This window comes from Tripterygium wilfordii, chromosome 20 (genome assembly GCF_013401445.1).
Source record: "Tripterygium wilfordii isolate XIE 37 chromosome 20, ASM1340144v1, whole genome shotgun sequence".
Lineage (NCBI taxonomy): Eukaryota > Viridiplantae > Streptophyta > Magnoliopsida > Celastrales > Celastraceae > Tripterygium > Tripterygium wilfordii.
Window position 1 is genome coordinate 9,522,382 of NC_052251.1, and position 19,666 is coordinate 9,542,047.

The window sequence follows — 19,666 nt, forward strand, 5'->3', positions numbered from 1 at the left end:
CGTCGTTTATTTCCGCTGATTGTGGTCGATTTTCTGTTGAATGGCTGGGTTTATTACTTTATTTCCGCTGATTGTTTTGCATAAATAATGCAGTAGCTATTCTGCTCCACAATCATCCCATTTTTGTCTGATGAGTTTATAACTTGATATTGAATTTGAACTTCTCAAAACAGATGCCTTTTCTTGTAATTGCACCAACACAACTCCTGAGAGCAACCATATACATAGTGAAAATTAGTGGATACCCTATACCACAATGAGTAGCAAAAATAGTTATTCTCAAATCAATTATTTGTCCCTCGTATTGCTTTGTACGATTAAGAGTTTAGACCAATGGTAGGATGATCCTATATGAGCCGAACACTGGCCTGCACAAGTAGGCACATAAGCTAGGGGATGGGGGTGGGGAGGGTTTAAGTTTGTGCCTAGGGGACCTCTCCGATACTTAAGTATGTATATAGTCAAAAAGGTAGTGCTTGGACCTTTCTTCTCTCAAATTGTTATTATATATGCCTAAGTGTAAGAGTCGAGAATCTTAGAATCACTTATCTGTGGTGGAGGGGTTCCCTTTCATATGAGCTTGGAGATGTCAGTTATGGGAGATCATGGGTCATGGGTCTATCCGCATTAACTGCTGAGATCGTGGGTTAGTGCCCTCAACATTTACTCCACTTGTAATGGATCTCTTTATGAGCCCTTGTTCATGGGCATGCTCCACATTGAGCATACATGCTCGGTTGGGATTTTGAGGGAGGCTCCTCGGTCATGCCGAGATGCTCTTCTCCTCTACCTCTTTGTATGCTCTCTTGATGTCTTCTTCTCTCCATTTATTGAAACACGTTTCAACCCTTCAATGGGGGTTATTTTGGGTATCATCAATTATAATTTTATTTAAATGTATTTTTCATTTTCTTATGATTTATTAACCTACACCGTTAATCCTTCATTCACGTGGTCAAGTAGGAATTGAACTCATGACCAGGGCGGATGTAATGCATGCCCACCCTCAATTTTTGAAAAAAATTTACTAAATATACCCAAATCTACATATAAGCTCATTTCTTTTAATACAAACTAAGCCCTAGTAAGCCCAACTCTCCACAAGCCTTAATAAGTCAATTTCTTTTCCCTAAACCTCATAGGGGTCTTACGATCTGAAATAATCATGTCATTTTCTGGATCAATTGTATAGACTTTATTTAACAATTTTTTTATGTATTTTCTGGATCGATTGTAAACAATCATGACATTTTCTGAAGATGAAAACTTGACGGGATCGATTGTAAATACTTTATTTAGCATTTTTTGTATGTATTTGGAGTCTTAGAGATTTGAGCTCTTGGAGTTGAAATATTAATATATGGATATATTTTGACTACTTTTTTGTTGGATACTTATAAATAACTTTTAAAAAAATTTCCAGGAGCTTTGCCCCTGAACCCTCTCTAACCTTTTTGCCCCCTCATAACAATTCTTGGATTCGCCCCTACTCATGACCGTTAGAAAAAAGACTCCCTCCTAAGTCCTAACTATTAACCATTAAGGACTTCGATTCCCAGAATAAATATTTAATTTTTATTAAAAAAATTATTATTCCAAACCACAAGATTTCATTTAATAACTCTTTACTATTGTTTATTTTACAATGGATATACTAATCAAAGCTCTTTTATATCTTTCCTTTCTTTGTTGACTGAAAAACTAGGCCTGGTGAGCGCCTTTTATGTGGCCTTGAGCTTAACAGAAACTCAGGCCCAACTCGAACATACACAATAATACAAGTTTTTTTCTGCAGCACCATACAACCCATTATTGAGAAAGCTAGGACACCTTTACAGGCCTACTCATATAATTATAAACAGGCTCAATGATTTCTGGATCAAATGTCTGACCTGTTCATGATATTCAAAAGTGGTTTGTAGGTTTTTTTTGAGAAATTCCAAGGCTGATATCACTTGTGAAACTTTTGAACACTTAAGTTCAGTCCAAAAAACTTTATCCCTCTAAGGTACCATTAGTATGCTAATTACTTTCTTACCATCGTCTTCTTCTTCCAACAACAGTTACCCATCTCTTCTCTTTCTTTCTCCTCTCTCCTTATTGTTGCCCGTTGGTATCCAACCTAAACTGAAGCTCACATCACCACAAACATACTCTGACCTTCCACCATCACCAATGGTTGTCCATTTGGTTGGAAAACAATTAGAAAGTCGCGACCACCGTAAGACAAAAGTCTCAAATTCGGCCGATTTCAACAACTGTTCGCTACACCACCACTACCAATTCGACTCCCCTCACTGAGACGCACAATGTCCAGCCAGATACGGCCCAAAACGATCACTGGATATGACCCTATTAAAATAGCAAAGGTGGTCGGCCAATGTTATTACTTGGAAAAAATTTCAGATCCAACTGATTTCGATGGCAGTTCGCCATACCACCATCACTGTTGGACTCCCTTCATTGAAGTACATAATGTTCAACCATATGCAGTCCAACATGGCCACCCGATATCTCCATTTTTAAAACAGTAACATTGATCGACTAATGTTGATATTTTAAAACAGTAACATTGTTCGCAAATGTTACTGCTTTGAAAAAACTTTAGATCCGGCCAATTTCGGTGGCTGCTCGTCACACCACCACCATTGGACTCCCCTCACAGAGAAGCACAATGCCCATCCTTATTTAGACCAAAATGACTACCAGAAAAAGAGATGAGAGAGAGAAAGATGTCGTAATAAGAGAGATATAATGCAGCATGTGAGATAAAGATGCAGTGATGAGAGAGATGTAGTAGAGAGAGAAGTTATAGTGAGATGAGAGAGAGATGTAGCATAGAGAGAAAGTAACAAGAGAGAAACCATATTAGATTAAAACTTGTTTGATAAAGAGGCAACAAAAGAAAATAGATAAAATTTAAATGATTTAAATAATTATTAAAATATAAAAATGAACTTATAAGGGATAAAGTTTTTTGGAATGGACCTAGTTGCCGACAATTTTGAAAGTGATATTAATATGTCATTTTCTATTTTATTTTAACCTACAACAACATAACATACCTCGATATAGACCTAAATTCGGGTCGTCAAGCTTGTGCATACAGAAAATTCCCACCTTACAACAAAATAAGAGTATTACTCACAGTGGAAATTGAACTTAGGATGACGGTATTGCTCCTAGCTAGCGCGTGCAGAAAAGCTAGCTTGTGCACGGTACGAGAAGGCACGCGCATCAAACACACGAATGTGTGTGGAGAGAGATAGAGATGATGAAGAAAGCATGCATGGATGACAAGGAGTTGCAGTTCACTTTCAGAGTGGCGGAAGGATACCTTTTGTATTATTGATAGTCACAGCAGCACGCATTTAAAAACTTGCAGTTGCAGTTGCTGTGAGAGTAGTCCCCCAACATTTCTAGGGTTTCGCATTGCTTGCATGTCTCTTTCATGGCATTTTATTATTAGAGTAATTACTAGGTGAGCAGCAGATGCAGACAACGACACAAAGCATAAAGAACAAAGAAAAAAGGGATGAAATATTGCTTCGTCAATCCGCAAACCCTATTAGATCTGTTGCACTTAGGGTTTTGTGTTGTCTCTTTCATTTCATGGCATAGACATATATGTACATATATATATATATGATTAAACTTTCTTTATCAAATTTTCGTTTTTGGCTTCCAATCCAATCTTCAGCATACAATGGGAATCTGTATCTCTCTCTATCTTGGATACATTAGAATGATTAGGTCATGGTGACATATAAAATATACATATATATAAACCAGCAAAGTGTTGACTTAATTGTGTGCAAATTTTCTCCCATAACAAATTCAAAACTTTCATTATAAATAATAATTAATAAAACTATACATAATATAAAGTAATTCTTTCTTCAACCACTTGGGTCATAGTCTGGTTGGTAAATTTCTCTAAGGTCAAGCCGTATGGACTTGAGAGGTCATGAGTTCAATTTTCACTAGGAGCAAAACCCTTGTGACAACGCGCTGGATTTTGACTCAACTTAATTACCTGTAGTCAGGTGAAAAACTTTTGTGAGCGCGGACTTGACGACCCGAGTTTAGGCTAATATCGGATGTCCAAAGGGTAAATCTGTACGATTTCATTCTCGGTTATGAAAGAAAAGTAATTCTTCAACAAAAGAAGATATTTGGTAATGTTCAACTTGGAATGGTAGGTCACCATATATTAACGGCGATAGACTGGCATTGACAATATTCAACCTAATGGAGTGATTTAACTATAGTGAAATGTCCAAACAAGTACTTAAATTTTATAAATATTTCATGTGTTGATGATTAGGTATAGCTAGTGAGCAGAAGATACATGTAAAAGACTTTTGGAATAAAAGAACAGCAATGTTTGTCTAGGATCATGGGACCAATTGTGTTTTTACTATATATATGTGTGTGTGTATATGTGTATGTATATATATATATATATGTATGTATGTATCCTTTCTCGTGATCTCCACCATCAGTTAGTACAGTCTGTGGCTGTGCTTTCTTAGTTCTTACAGGGAAAACAGATAGTAAAACTCTGAAAAGCATTGGTAACTCCAATTTTCAATCCACTTTCACATTAACAGAACCCTAAAACAAAAGTAAAAAACAAAACCCTAAAACAGTGCAAATTAAGAACAGCAACAGATCTGATTCATAATCCTTAATTTCTCCAGATTGTTTAGTTCTTTAATTAGGCTTCAAAGTCTGAGAAATAAACAAATGGGCAGCTTTTCTTGTTTGTGGACAGAGAGTTGAGAAAGACTGCTGTATGCAATAGGTTTTCTTGTTTTGATAAAAACTAGCCAGCAATGTAAAAGCATGTCTGATCACCTTTTGACCGGTAATGCTTACTGTTGTATTGCAGTCTCTCCATATGTCTGACCTTTGACCTAACTCAATTATATATTTTGGGAGTGTAGATTTTTCTTGGTGACCGAGAACCATAACAAAAAAACTTGTCATTTCTAGAATTGACATGGATCTAAACTCGAGGCGTTAAACTCGTGCGCATATATATGTTTCTCATACGATGACATGATAAATTAGGCCATACCATTTACAAGAAATTAATATATAAACTCTTTGAGTTTTTTTTTTTTTTTTTTTGGAATAGTTTGAGGTTTTGCAGATACTTGATATATAGGGTTAGGCTTGATTGTAGTGATTTCAGATACTGTCACAGTTGTACTAATTAATGGAACCTACAAGGCTACAAGAAATTAATATTAATTTATTTATTGTTTACCCCCTTCTTCATGGCATATGTGCATCAAAGTCATTAAGATTTGTCAAGGTTATATATATATATATATATATATATATACCTTTTGAAGTGTATGTATAGTCATATTCACCTCGCTAGGGTTTGTTATTATTTTCAGAGAACGATTTAGGGTTTATGATATATATATAGCTTTAGTATATGGAACTGCAATTAGATAATTTGAATGGAATACCAAAGTTTGAAACCAAAAGCCATATCCAATTAGATAGAATAAGATACATTTAGCTAGTTGCATGGATTGCAAAACATAAATCATAGTGTGACCTAATTTATCAAATTGAATGAATATAACCCTCTCTCTCTCTCTCTCTATATATATATATAGCAGCAATTTGAATGTATAATCTTACTTAGCTTGCACACACATATATGAAAGCAGTGGTCCATCTTCTAAAGACTCTCTAGATGCTTTAAAGTAAGAAGCTAGCTTGGTCCCTCCTCTGTAAGTGTGTAAGGTATAGCCATCTATCATCTAATAATCCAGCTGATGCAACTTCTGTATACGTTTATATATATAACAAACCCACATGAATTCCAACTTAATTTTCTGACCTAATTTGTTCTTTCAACCAAAATGTAACCCTCCAGTTTAATTTGTACCAAATATATATATATATATATATATATATAGAGAGAGAGAGAGAGAGAGAGAGAGAGAGTAATTCATCAGGACCAAGATTGTTGACGAATTGAGCATGCCTTTCAATTCAACAAGGCAGGCAAGCATGCCTTATGAATCTTTTGTAGAATGTAGTTGTCAAAAAATCGCATGCCTTGTTTTTCCAATGTATTGATTGGTCCCCATTGACACTAAAAACATACCAAGTTTTCTTGAGTAAGATCTAAACTTTCTTTTTGGAAAACCCTTAAGATCCAAACTATATAGAACTATAACAAGATCAGTCAGCAGTGATTTAATTGATTGCTCTGTTTGTGGTGGTATTAACATTTTGATTGAATCATTTCCCAACTCTTGGCATCCTCGTCGACGTGTCAGCGTATGCAGACGCCAAATGGTCGAGAGTACGCCATACCTTTTTCTTTTTTCTTTTCTTTTTTCATCCATCCATGTTGTGTGTGGAACATGGATAAAAACTGTTAAATTCTGGCATCTTTTTGTCTCTTTCAACAACTTGTAATTTCGGTCTCTATTTCTTGATGGATATATTCTTCAGTTGAACACAAGTGAAAACACAAGGACTTTCATATCTCTGTGCCCTCCTCACAATTCTTCTGGATCTTCAAGAACACAAGTTCTTCCTTAGATATATGTAAGTTCTTCTTTTTAATTATTTTGATTGGAATTATACATATATATCTATCTATTCAATTACAATTAGTTTCGATCCAAACATGCAATAATTCTTGTGAAAGCTCAATCTATGCCCTAGATAAATTTTGTATGCTTGGAATGGATAGATACATCCATATATCCACAAAGATTTCATTCAATTTGGTGTTGAATTCATGCTAGATAGATTGATTGCTCTTCTATGAGGAAAGAAGATGATTACAAGCTCAAGAGGAAAAGCCCTTGAAGCCAAGGAAGAAGAAGGTGACACCAACAACAATAGGTTTGATAGCCAGTACTCTCTCAACAAACCATTATCATCCAGCACAAGGCAGTGGTCAGAGTATTCAAAGAACCCGAGAATAGTCCGCGTTTCGCGTTCTTTCGGAGGCAAAGACAGGCACAGCAAGGTTTGCACCATAAGGGGATTGAGGGACAGAAGGATTAGGCTTTCAGTACCAACAGCTATTCAACTTTATGATCTTCAAGAAAAGCTTGGTCTTGGTCAGCCTAGTAAGGTCATAGATTGGTTAATTGATGCCGCTAAGAGTGATATTGATGGTCTCCCACCACTCCAATTGCCTCTTGGATTTGGTACTCAATTTCATCATCAACAAATGCTACTTAATCCTCATGACTACTCAAGTAGTAGTTTCTCTCAATCTTCTTCTTTTGCTCCATTATTCAGCTTTGACACAAATTCTAGTACTCTTAGCAAGGAAGGGCTTGATAAAGATCATCGCGACGCAACAGGAAAGTCTAGGTATTATAATTGGGATTTTGATGCTTCATTGAGAGGGAAAAGCAAGGAAGTTGTAAATGGTGATCATGAGGAAGCTCAAGAGCATAGAGTTTCGGGTTTTGCTGGACATCAGGTACAAGCCTCGACTCAAAAGTTCTTTCCGGTGACCGGAGTTTTTAATTCCGACCCCTATCATAATTGGGAACCTTCAAATTTGTCCTTGTCTCAATTTGGAAACCATGAATTTCAATCCCAAGGAGGAGAGAGTTCAATCAACAACAATAACCCTAACCCTATGTTGTTGCCATTATCATTGCCACTCCCTCCTTCTCATTTGTTTTTCGGTCCGAGTGGGACAACAATTTCACCTATTATTCATCATCCTCCTTTTGTTACCACTCCTCCCATAGAGAATCAATCAAGAGAAACTAACCATTTCTCATTGTTGACCTCAAATAATAGTTCAGAAAATTTCGTACCTGGTTCTCGGACAATTGGCTTGCCAGAAAAACATTTCCCGTTCAACGTGGAGCCTGGATTTCTTCAGCATTTACACAATCAAAGAGAGAGGCATCCTGGTAATGACAGTACTCGTCCCTGAAAATTTTCTTGATGTAGTCCAATGTTGAGGACCATTTGGAATACACATTTAGCTTCATATGGAGTACAAGACAAAGTACGTACTTATATACTTATACGTACATCGTGGATTCAAGCGACGAGTTGGGGACGAAGCTATGGCTATGTACCTTTTTATTGTTTAGTTGTGATCTTAATATACAGGTAAGAGATTATATATATATACACTTGAGAACCGTTTTCTTGCACTTATATATGTATACATGCATGTGTGAAGAAATTGATGTGGGTATATATATATAGATATATATGTGGAAGGGCAAATTTTATGCTGATTTCAGTCCTATAGGGAATTGATATAGTATCAATTTTGAAAGAAGTAGTTGCTAAATGTCTCTCAGGTTTCGTAATCATGGGTATATTTATATATGCTTAGAAATTATGTGTATGTGTGTTTGTTTGAGTGAATGAGTGAAGCTAAGTACTTGAGAATGCTATTGTTGACTGTTTTGTGTTGGGTGTGAAGGTAGTAATAGGAAGCACATTGCTAATGAAGAAATTAGCAAAAATTTACAATTCTGTATATATAATTAATTCGTTCATTATATGCGAATAAGTAGTAATTATAAATTGTAGAAAATTTAAGTAATTTAATTACATATTGTTTTTAGAATATCTAATTGAAAGAAGTTATATAGAAGTTTGGAAAATTATGAATAAAACCCTAAACTTATCATGCAGCGATATTGCTATATATATAAACACGCACAGCTAATGCTCTGGATTGGTTATCCTTGTCATATATATATATGAATCTTCATGACATTGTGGTAAAATGTTTGACATTCGGTCATGAAGATACATGTGTGTGTGTGTGTATATATAGTTTACTTGTCATGTAAATGACAGTATTAATTAGTTATAGACTGCGGGAAATATATGTGTTTTAAGCAGGTTGATTTTGAAAAAAAACATTAAAAATCTTCACGTGTTAGTTTTATAACTTATATATATATATATATATATATATATACACACACACACACATATATGAGTTGTCTTAAACTATTGCTTATATACGTTTTTTTTTTTTTTTCTTACTTTGCAAGCGTTTATGCTTTAAAGTTAATATTTAGTTTAATTAGTGACTATTAATTTTGTATCCTACTATATAAGATGGTATAAGGTATTGCATGCTAAGAGATTTAATTGATAATTTACTCTCAACCCTTCCTCCAATATGCTTTATTGACCTAAAAATTGAGAGAACTATATGTCATTATACACATATATCGACCTAAAACAACAAACAAGAAATTAAAGCTTCTAATATAGTAATTGTTTAAAACAACCCACAAAGTTCTTTAATTCCATGTTATCCTATATATATATATATATATATATATATATATATATATATATATATATATATATATATATATAATCGTGTATTGAATAACCATAAATCTAAGGTTGCATTTGGTAGAGCGTATACGTTAGGGAAAACGTTGTGTATATATATGTGCCAAACACACTATAAACGCTGTCATTTACGCTAAAAGAAAACGTTCACAGAAGGTGAGTTTTTTTATACGCCGTGCCATATTCTCTTGCTAATGGCAGAAATCTACCATATTTAACCTGCACGTGTAAAAACTAGCCTATGAGGGTTGAGATTGAGATTTTGGATTCCCAATCTCAGTTTTCCAAGAGGAGAAGGATCTCTGGAACCGTAGATATGCAGAGGGAGAAGAGGTATAGTGGAGGAGCCTCAAGGATGCATACCATCTAGGGTTTCAATCCTAATCACAACATCAAATGATGGTGGATAACAATTCTTGGGGTAGTTAAAGAACCGATTGAAAATCAAAAAAATCAATAATAATCGATTGACCGGTTGATTAAATTTATGTCAAAAATCAACCGAAACGAACCATTTTTACCCCTATTTAAAATATTATAATATTTAGTATTTAATTTTAATATATTTTGTTAAATATGACTTATTGTTAATACTTTAACATCTTTATCAGTAAATTGATCATTTATATTTTGTCTAAATTCAATCTCACCAAAAACCTAAATAGCATATTTTACAATGTATACTCTAACATAAATCAATAACGTATACTCAAGCATATATTCTGTCAACAATATAATTATTTTTTTTTGGTAACCGAAAACAACTCAATAGGTGTGCCTTTTGGACAAACCACTAAACTAAAACTCGAGTCGGGCTAATTAGGCCTGTCCAAATCTGCCAAACATATTAGTTGATCCGAGGTCTAGCACAAACCATTTGAAAATAAATACGTCGGCTTAGAATCAAACTCTCGATTTTGATCAGAATTCTTTATATCCAAAGTTCGAGAGATAACATAACGAGCTCAACAAGGTGGGCCTAAATTTTCGGTGATGTATATTTGAAGGAATAGGGAATTGATGATAAGAGACAGACATGTAAAAGCTGACAATAGAAACTGAATGGCAGATTGGCAGCAGGATGTCGCAAGATCCAAGAAATTACATTAAAGCCGGTCTGCATCTTGTGTCCCGGTCAAAGGTGGCCTTCGAAGATTAACAAAGTTACTACTAGTGGTCGGTCCCACACGACTCGCCAACTCTGCTATATTTGGCACCCACACTCTCTCACTTACTCTCCAGGCGCGTGGAAGACCATCGCGGACGCTTTTATTATGAAGCAATAGCACTGCTTTTAGCACCCACAAAACGCACCGTCTGCCTCGGGTTACGAGTATGACCGCACCATTTTGCGATCAAAGCATATAACGCGGTCCCCAGCGTTCCGAAGAAATTAAGAATAATGTTTGAGACCCCCAAAAAATGATCCTCAAAAGATTCTCATTTAAAGTGAAGTGTTGGATGTGAAGTGGGCCCGACATGTGTGTTTTTAATCAATGGTTATTTTAATGCCACATAGATTTGGGGGTCTTTTGGGGGTCAAATTTTGGAGGTTTTTAGCATTGTACAGAAATTAAATACACCTTAACTCATCACAGTTTTATTCATTCAAATGCTAAATTACATGTCAACTCACCTCATCTCATGACGTTATTTTAAGTGATACGTCAAACATTTTTTTGTTAATACAACTCACCTCACAATGTCACAGTTTTAAAACCCACTACAGTAGATCAAAACACAACACACTGTCAAATGAATCCATAGCTTTTAAAATCGTACCATACCGTCGGTCGGACTGTCAAAATTGTGAACCAACAGTCACTCTAACTGTTACCAGTGAAAGCAGTCACAAATATAAATATATCAAATATTGTATAACAAATGAATAGTTTACAGCCGAGAGGTGACTTTGTTATCAATCAATTGGGTTAGGCATATGTGTAATCAAGATTCGATTCCAATGAAAAACATATTTCTCAGTAATATTTAAAAAAAATAGTTTACATACTATTAATTGTGAATTTGTGAATTTTACTATTGTATAACAAATGAATAGTTTTTCTTTTAGAAAAATATATTTACATACTATATCAGTTTTATAGTTATTTTTATAATATACGTCCTTATAAAATATAAATATCAAATATGACTTTATTTAAAAGTCACAAAATTTAATTCTCTTATAATATATTTTGTTAAAATTTTAAAATTTTTCTTTCTTGGTAAATACCTATTTTTTCAATGTACTTCAAAAATAAATGAGAACTTAAATAACGTTATTTTAAATTAGAATAGTAGGTGTAGAAACATTATTATATGTAATTTAAATTTTTTATTTTAATTAACTTAAGATTCTTGTTCTGTATATTAAATTTTAAAATGTTTAATTATTTATAACAGAAAAAGCGAAGAAATCTTTTTATTCTAAATATTAAAAATTGTGTCCGAATTGTATTAGGATTTTTTTTTTTTTTTGTTTAGAGCACGAGGAAGGGCCCCAACTGTGGGAGGCACCTTTAAACCAGTACCACACCCAGACTAATCCTCGCTCGCACCGGGTCGGCCCACTAAGGTGTAAAGTGCTGGCCAACAGACCCCTGACCTCAGGTAAGGGATGAGAGCGCCGAACCACTCACACCAACCCATGTTGGTTAATTGTATTAGGATTTTAACTCACCAACCCAACCAGATGGTGCAATGTGCCTGTACAGATGTCAAATGGGCCGGTGGCCCGTGAACCCTAAACTGCCCGCTAACCAACATCAAACACACCTCATATTTCTGTTTTCACGAGCCAGCCCGCAGCATAAAATGGACGGGCCGGCCCACCAAAGAGCGGACTCCCATGTGGGTTGTTCCTGACCGGCCCACATTACACCTCTGTGTCTGGTGGAGTGGTATTCCATTGATATGTTGTGGCAAGAAAGAGATGCTCTGTCAACACACTGCATATGTGCCTGGTGCCTCCATGTTGCTAGTCATCAGGACATCTAGTCCTCTATAAAATGGAGGCTTTATGTAAGGCCAGGTTATCATCACTTAGGATAGAACTCCCATGAATGAATCCAAAACAACTCTCACACAATGGTACTTTTGAATATTTATCATTGTCAAAATCACAAAACAATTTCTTTTTCAAATCCAGCACAATTGCAGTTCTCACCCAACAATATATTTTACTTTCAACAACAGAAAAGAATGCAACAACTAACGAGAGAAAATGGAAGACCCCAGAGAAAAGGAAACAAGGTTAGCAGATGGAGTTTTGCAGAAAAAGTTACTACTTCGCGAAGAGCTGGCGACGCCTACCTGGTTTACTTGGCAAGCTAGCTGCCTCACCGCGCACAATCTCATCAACTAAATCCTTAAAGATTAACCTCTCAACATCTAACACTACCGACGGAACCTCACCATTAAAATCTGTCCAATTTTCTGAGCGGCACGTTACATCCTCCCACAAGATGCTCTTCAACCCATCCTCCTCATCTTCTAAGCTACAGAGTGACTTGTTGGCTTGAAGCTGTTCTATCTCCAGACATAATTCTTTCAGAAGCCTTTGTGCACTCAGTGTCTTCGTTGCCAGTTTATCTGACTTCAACCATGGTTCTGGCGAGATCCCAATCAAAGATGACTTTCTAACAAGAATCTCGTTTACAGCATCGAATATGAGTTTGCGTTGAAACCTCTCATGGTCAGGCTTTATATAGGAAAAGTTTCCAGGGCTGAATTCGTCTTTCGAAAGCAATGAGCTTGCCTTGGTTTGCTCCAAAACAAGGAATAACTCTGGGTTAATGGGGTGGCCGGATGGGTGGAGCTGAAATGTCGACAGGCCAGAGCCAAGATCTCTAAGTAAGAGGCCTGAAGCCAACAGTATTTCAGAAATGTATCTGTGATCTGGATTTGTGTTCTCACAGAGGGATGCAATGTAATCTGTCCTTGCTTCATCATGGGTGGAGTTAAGTCTTGTAAGCTTTTGCACCAAATTCTCTACATTTTGTAATTTCTTGCGACTGATCTCCGATACAATACCAGAACCCACCGCATTAGATAAGCAATCATCTACAGGGCTCCAATGATATTCTCTGCAACTGTCTTTGGTATCTTGAACAACATTAACTGCACCATACATGAACAGTTAAAAGAGAAATGGTGCAAAAATTAAGCCTCTAATTTTACATCTTCTGATGAGAAAAAGGAACAAAAAAGAAAGAATTAAAGCCGGTGCGAGTATGCGTGCGTGAGAGAGAGACGGCAACAGAGGGAACAAAAAAATTTCTCCATTTTTCTTTTAGACTTGCTACCAGTTTCGATATCCAGCTTAAGAGAAATTTTGGGAAGTCTGGAATGAGCCCAGTCAAGGCCAGATAAAAATCAAATTTAAATCAGAGTCCCATTTAATAATGCAATGTCCATTCTTCTGATTCTTTAAAACAGGCTAGCTAGAAATAGATTTGGAACTGATTCTTTGATGATTAATTCCAGGAAAGTGGAGGTCTCTCATGGCTTCTTTTGTTGTTCTAAACTGATTTGAGTAACAAATGCTAAAACTGTTCAAGTATCTAAATTTATACAAGTGAGATGATTCTCCACATAAAATGCAGATAAATTTCATGATTCTTCTGAACGCAGTTAAGCATAATGTAATGCTTAATACTATTAAGTTTAGGTTGTGCCACATCAAAGTGAATTTGTAGGATGTACGGGCTTTACCTTTGAGTTCATTTGGTGTCTGCTTCACAGGAGAGAGTGTATCATCCCTATATACTGAGGTATCAAGGACAGACACAGGACTTCGATGTTCAAGACCCACTGCAGGAAGTTCCGCCAATGATCCATCGTCTTCCAACCTTGAACTTGGTTTCTGCAATGCACAAATAAGATGTGTAAACTACAAAAAAAAGGACTATGAAATAGATATCAAATGTCAAAAACAGCTAAAAATTTCTTCAGTGAGCCACTAACCAGGTTTTTGGCAGCTTTCATGGATGGACTCTGGCTACTGATCTCTGCGGAGTACTCATTGCAGCTAGCTTCCAAATCTGTCTTTGACTCAAGGATGACATTCATGTCTAATTGTAGAGGTAGGCCATCCCCCAGGTGACTTGAAGTTCTTGAGTCATTACTTATCTGACTCAGCTGGTCATCACTTGGTTGGGAATTCGAAGATTTGAGTCTCATTTTTCCACCAGGGGAGTCTGATTCCATTGGCTGCCTTTGGGATTGCCTTCTAGGTCTGTTTGAATCAGATGGAGGGGTAGGTGGACGAGATCGCTTCTCCAACTCCAGCTTCTTCTGTTGCAGTCTTGGGCTTACAGATCCTGTGCTCTTTACGGAACTCGAGACGCTTTCTTTCGGCAATTGCTGAGCTCTTGCCAGTGACTGTGTTGATTTTACATTCCTGCTACTGGCTCTCTTATCACTGTTCAAGTTTTTAGAAGACTGATCTTTAGCTGTTCGATTAGTAGTTGAAATCTTCTTCCCTTCTACTGAAACCCCGCTTGGTAGTTTATTGAGGCTGGCAAAATGATCAACCGAAATCAAAGAGGATTCAGGAATGCCAGATTTCTCAATCAGTTTCGCTGGTTTCATGATCACAATTGGGGATTCATATGTCTCAAAAGAGTCACAAGCTTTGATTGTGGAGGAAATATGATGATTTCTCTCGGGGTTTCGTTGGCTCGGGAATCTCAGATTTTGACTGGGACTCGTACACTTTGGCTCACAGTCCTTTTGTATTCCAAAATTTGATGCTTGTTCTTCAATTCTGCTCTCCAGGAGACCCTTCGCTTGCATTGCTTCCAGTATCTGTTTTAGAGCTCTGAGATCGTTTCCTGATTGTTTAAATTCAAGATTCTTCAACCTCTTCTCGATCTCACTGTAAACAGAAGGGAAAGAGTTTGGCATCGCGGCTGGAACTTTTACAGGCCTGACCGATGGTCTTTGAGAACATCGAATTCCATCAAGCTGCCTCCACGGTGCAGGTTCAATTGGAACTCTAGAACTTGATTTGGGTTTCATGACCACATCAGCAGTTTTCCACCGTGGTGATGTCGGATCTTTGGACAAATTTCTTGGGGACTTAGGAATCCGGATTGGCCGGTTTAAGTCATTTATTTTTAGTGAACTTGTGACACGATCATTATGTTCAACCTGACCAACTTTAGATGAACCCAACTGACTATCACAAGCTGAGGTTGAATCTGGTAATGCTTCCAATCCCATCAACTTGGCTACCACACTAGGAGGTCGCTTCTGAATCTCTGAGGATTGTGCATTAAAGGCTCTGTCATTTGAGTTGCCACTGCTGTGTAAGTTACTAGACAGGTAATTTGGTTTTGAATTGGAGGTGGATCCTTGCATTGACCGTTCTCGGCTGTCAAGTGAAAGTCTGGGAAGCTCTTTTGCTTTCGGATTAAATTTGAAAGTATCTCGTGATTCGAAAGATAAATGATTTCTCTCTCGCCCATCGTAAGAAAAACGAGGAGCATCCTTTGTTATTGAGTGCCAAGATCCGTCTTTTGCTTCATACGATGATCTTGGAAGTTCTCTAGCTTCATTATGGTACCAAGGAGCTTCTCTAAGTTTAGCCAGAACTCTGAGGGACTCCTTTATATCAGCAGGAACATTGTGCTTTCCATTAATCCCAACTTCATGAGACATATCCACAGATGGCTGAAATGGCCTTGGAGAATCCCTGTGTCTAACAGGCTGGTTTACAGCTTCCTCTTTTGTTTTAACTTGCAGCCCTCTCATTTCTCTATTCATAGAATCCTTCACCACATCTCTAAGATCAACAGACTGCCGCCCAAAATATGGAGAGGAACTTAGTTGATTCATCACTGGATCTCGTAAGGGAGCTTCATGAGATATGGTTCTGTCAAAGGAAGAGGTTTCTGGCTGAGCAGTTTTGTTACAGTCAAAAGTGGATGACGGAGATGAACAAGAGGATGAGAAAGAGGCTCTTGATGATTCTGTCGAAAATCTTTGCTTCTCATTCACACCTTTGTTTAAACCCACATCCTGCAATCACAAGTTTATTGACTAGGACATGAATAAAAGTCTCACAGCTACATACATCTCATGAAAATATAGTAGACAAGCCACATCAGTTATGTGAAGTCCAAAGTGTGTGTCAATGAGCGTGAAAGATAGCCCAGATATGGAAATTTGCAACAAATGGATACTGAACCTTCCACCAAACCAATCAGGCTACGCATCGTTTGTGAAAGAAATTGTGTCAAAAGGCAAGGCCAAGCAAAGCAATTCCTTGTCTTATTTTTGTGGAAACGAGTAATGCTCCAAAAATTTCTTGAAAAAATACTAATATATGTGATAAATAGAAGATGTGAATCGAATAAGAGCCCTTACAGTAGTTCCCTGACGACCATTTGCATTAAACGATTCTCCTTCGAAGTTGCCACTATTTAAATGGTAATCACCTACAACCAGGCAGAAGCATTAAAAGCCAAAATGCTAGTATACTTCAATGTTTATGTGAAAAGGAACTAGCCAATTAGCATAAGATAGCATGGATAAATCGAAGAATATAGAGAGGGAGTTTTTTTTGAGAATGCATAAAATGACATTAGGATTAGATTCCATTATTCAGATGAGAGCATCAGAGCACCCGCCTCACCTTTTCTTTTAATGTGAAAGCTAGCAGTGTTATTAACAAATCAACTAAAATACACAAATTCTAAAAACAAACACAAGATCAGCCTCAAACATGCTGCTGACGATAATCTGTAAAGAGGCAAGAAAGACACTTGAACAAAGTCCAGACAAACAGAAAGACAGTCGCGCAAATAACTAATGGAAGCTAAAAATGGACAAACAGCTTAGAAAATAACCTTGGGCAGGGGGAAGCCTCTTTTGATTCAGACGCCGGCCAGTGAGGGTATGGTGGCGATCGAAGATTTGAAAAATCCCTGTCATACATCCTATTTGCTTCTGCAAATCTGGGTTTTCATCCGCTAAAGAATGCAGGAGTTTTGCAGCCATTCTTTCTTCCTCTTCTCACCAAGCACTATTGAAATAAACTCAATCTGGATAGTCAATTACCTATGCAAACTAGAGAATCAAACTATCCCGAATGAAAATTGAATCTAAGGATCCTCAACAACGTTGGAAGCTGTGATTTCTCAAAGATTATGAACTGCCCAGGCAACACTTTGATGACTCAATTGAGTTATCAAACTAAAGTCCCATTTTAAGCAAATGATAAAATTTTGGGCTTCCGCCTTCTCTCCCTTTTCCTCTTCCCTGATCCTCCGCTTTCCCTTAATAATTTGCAAGATTGAAGCACAAAGACCTTCCCTTGCTCATGTAATCCCAAATACTGTCTTTCCAAAAACAGAAATTACCCAAAAATACGCAAAAACTGAGTTTCCAAAGCACATCTCATAAATCACTCCTACAACCCAGATTTTTTTCCATCATATAACAACTCAAGTCCCATCCCACCAGATCAAAATCGTCTCTTTGCTATCAAAATCCACACCAACACATAGTTCTCCAATAACCCAGATACCCAGATTTTCTGAATCCAAATTTTTGCAACAATCAAGGAAAACAACAAGTAATTACTGAAAGAACATACTCAGAGTCAACCTTATAAATGGTAATCAGAATGAGAAACTGAAAGATACCTCAATGGGTTTTCATCATTGACCATTGAAGTACAAAGTACATAAAGAAGGGGACCCAAATCCCAGAACCCATTTCAATGAGCACAAAATCTCCAGAAGTCTACAAGGAATCTGCACAGATCCAGGAATGGAGTTTCCTTGAGGAACAAAAATGGAAGAGATAAAAGAGAAGGTTTGCTGTATGAAGAATGTGTGTTTGTTGTAAACCAACCCTGTGAGAGTAATGAGAGCTGGCAATGGCAGAAAGAGCAAAAGTATTAATTTTTAGTTTGATTAGAAGTTTTAGAGATTATTAGAATGGGATATGTCAGATGAGTATGTGAGTGGGTCTGGATTGGCATGTGGTTTTGTCAGGGTGTGCAAGTCTTTTAGTGCTCTTTTCTTACACTTGTCAGCTGCTCTTTTATCATTTTGCCCTTTTTTCACATTCTCCATATTACCCCTCAAATATTTATAAAAATATATTTTATTTATTAAAAAGGAATTTCCTTTACTTTCTGTTAAATATTTAAATCATGCAATTTCATTGAGCCACTCTACCACCCATTAGTTTTGATAAATTATTTGTGTTCAATTCTCCATATTTTACTTTTCCATGATCACTAATAATTGTGCAATATAATATATATTCTAAATATTGAATTCTAAAATTAATTATTTTTACATTAATTATTATTTAAGCATTATTTAAAGGGGCCATTATTACTATGACACAATTGGAAAGACATGTTCCAATAAGTATAACCAAATTTTTTTTAATAAGAACACATCTCATTAATTTACCTATATACCCATTTTCATTTAATAAAATTACATAGCAATGACTCCTTTCAATTTTCTCTCCCACATTTTTTTCAACACACATGCGCAAAATATCATTATTTTGATTTTTTTATTAAATGAAACCTCAAAATAATTTATCTCTTAAAATACATGACGGAATTCGAAAAAATTATATATTCTAAATTAACATGTAAAACTCTTTCAAACAAAATCTATAGTCGATATATTCTGAGATGAAAAAATGTTGCAGATAAATTTAAATATATAATAACTATAATAAAACTATAGTAGATAATGCAGGTAAACTAATGCATATAAATTTAGTGCAAATAAATTTCAATATACACTAACCATAATAAAATAACGACAGATAATGCATATAAATTTAGTAGAGAGAAATTTCAATATAGACTAATTATAATAAAACCACAACAGATAATACAGATAAATTTAGTACATAATTGTGTCCATATGATTCACAACTCTGATGCACAAACTTTGAGTCTTGATTTAACCTCTAAAACATTCGAATCTCCAAAAATGTATTAGAAATAATTATGTGGGTCTTAGAGTTTTCTTTCAAATGCCTTAAAAATGGTCTCAATCAGAGTTCAAACGAGTGAGTTATAGCTGTCCGAAAATACTGACATCGAACACAGCTCCGATGCACAAACTTTGAGCCTCGATTTAACCTTCAAAATGTTCGAATCTCCAAATATATATTAGACACGATTATGGGTCTTAGAATCTTCTTTAGAATGCCATAAAAATAACTTATATATATAAAAAGGAGTACCCACTTTATTTTTCAATTTTTGAGGGCATTTTGGTAAGTTAGGCTGCTCCTGTAACCTTAAAAAAGAAGTTAACAATTCCAACAATCG

General features: G+C 36.1%; 2 protein-coding genes across 4 annotated transcripts; one reads left to right on the forward strand and one right to left on the reverse strand.

Moving 5' to 3' along the window:
* The first annotated feature begins 6,499 nt into the window (after positions 1 to 6,499).
* LOC119987476 (transcription factor TCP17) lies at positions 6,500 to 8,153 on the forward strand. 2 transcript variants are annotated; one of them, XM_038832400.1, is made up of 2 exons: positions 6,500 to 6,585; positions 6,789 to 8,153. In XM_038832400.1, the coding sequence occupies exon 2, from the start codon at positions 6,821 to 6,823 to the stop codon at positions 7,946 to 7,948; it is 1,128 nt and encodes a 375-aa protein (XP_038688328.1). In that variant the 5' UTR covers positions 6,500 to 6,585; positions 6,789 to 6,820; the 3' UTR covers positions 7,949 to 8,153. The 2 variants fall into 2 exon arrangements, with proteins under 2 accessions (XP_038688328.1, XP_038688327.1); XM_038832399.1 differs by having other exon boundaries at positions 6,510 to 6,585; positions 6,793 to 8,153.
* A 4,273-nt stretch (positions 8,154 to 12,426) lies between these two features.
* On the reverse strand, positions 12,427 to 18,353 carry LOC119987085 (protein LONGIFOLIA 1-like). Of its 2 annotated transcripts, XM_038831829.1 has the most exons (7): positions 18,211 to 18,228; positions 18,000 to 18,110; positions 17,202 to 17,890; positions 16,720 to 16,790; positions 14,314 to 16,371; positions 14,062 to 14,212; positions 12,427 to 13,467 (listed from the first exon to the last, which is right to left on the reverse strand). In XM_038831829.1, exons 3-7 carry the CDS (start codon positions 17,350 to 17,352, stop codon positions 12,632 to 12,634), a joined length of 3,267 nt encoding a protein of 1,088 aa, XP_038687757.1. In that variant the 5' UTR covers positions 17,353 to 17,890; positions 18,000 to 18,110; positions 18,211 to 18,228; the 3' UTR covers positions 12,427 to 12,631. The 2 variants fall into 2 exon arrangements, with proteins under 2 accessions (XP_038687757.1, XP_038687756.1); XM_038831828.1 differs by having other exon boundaries at positions 18,000 to 18,353.
* Between the last annotated feature and the right edge of the window lie 1,313 nt (positions 18,354 to 19,666).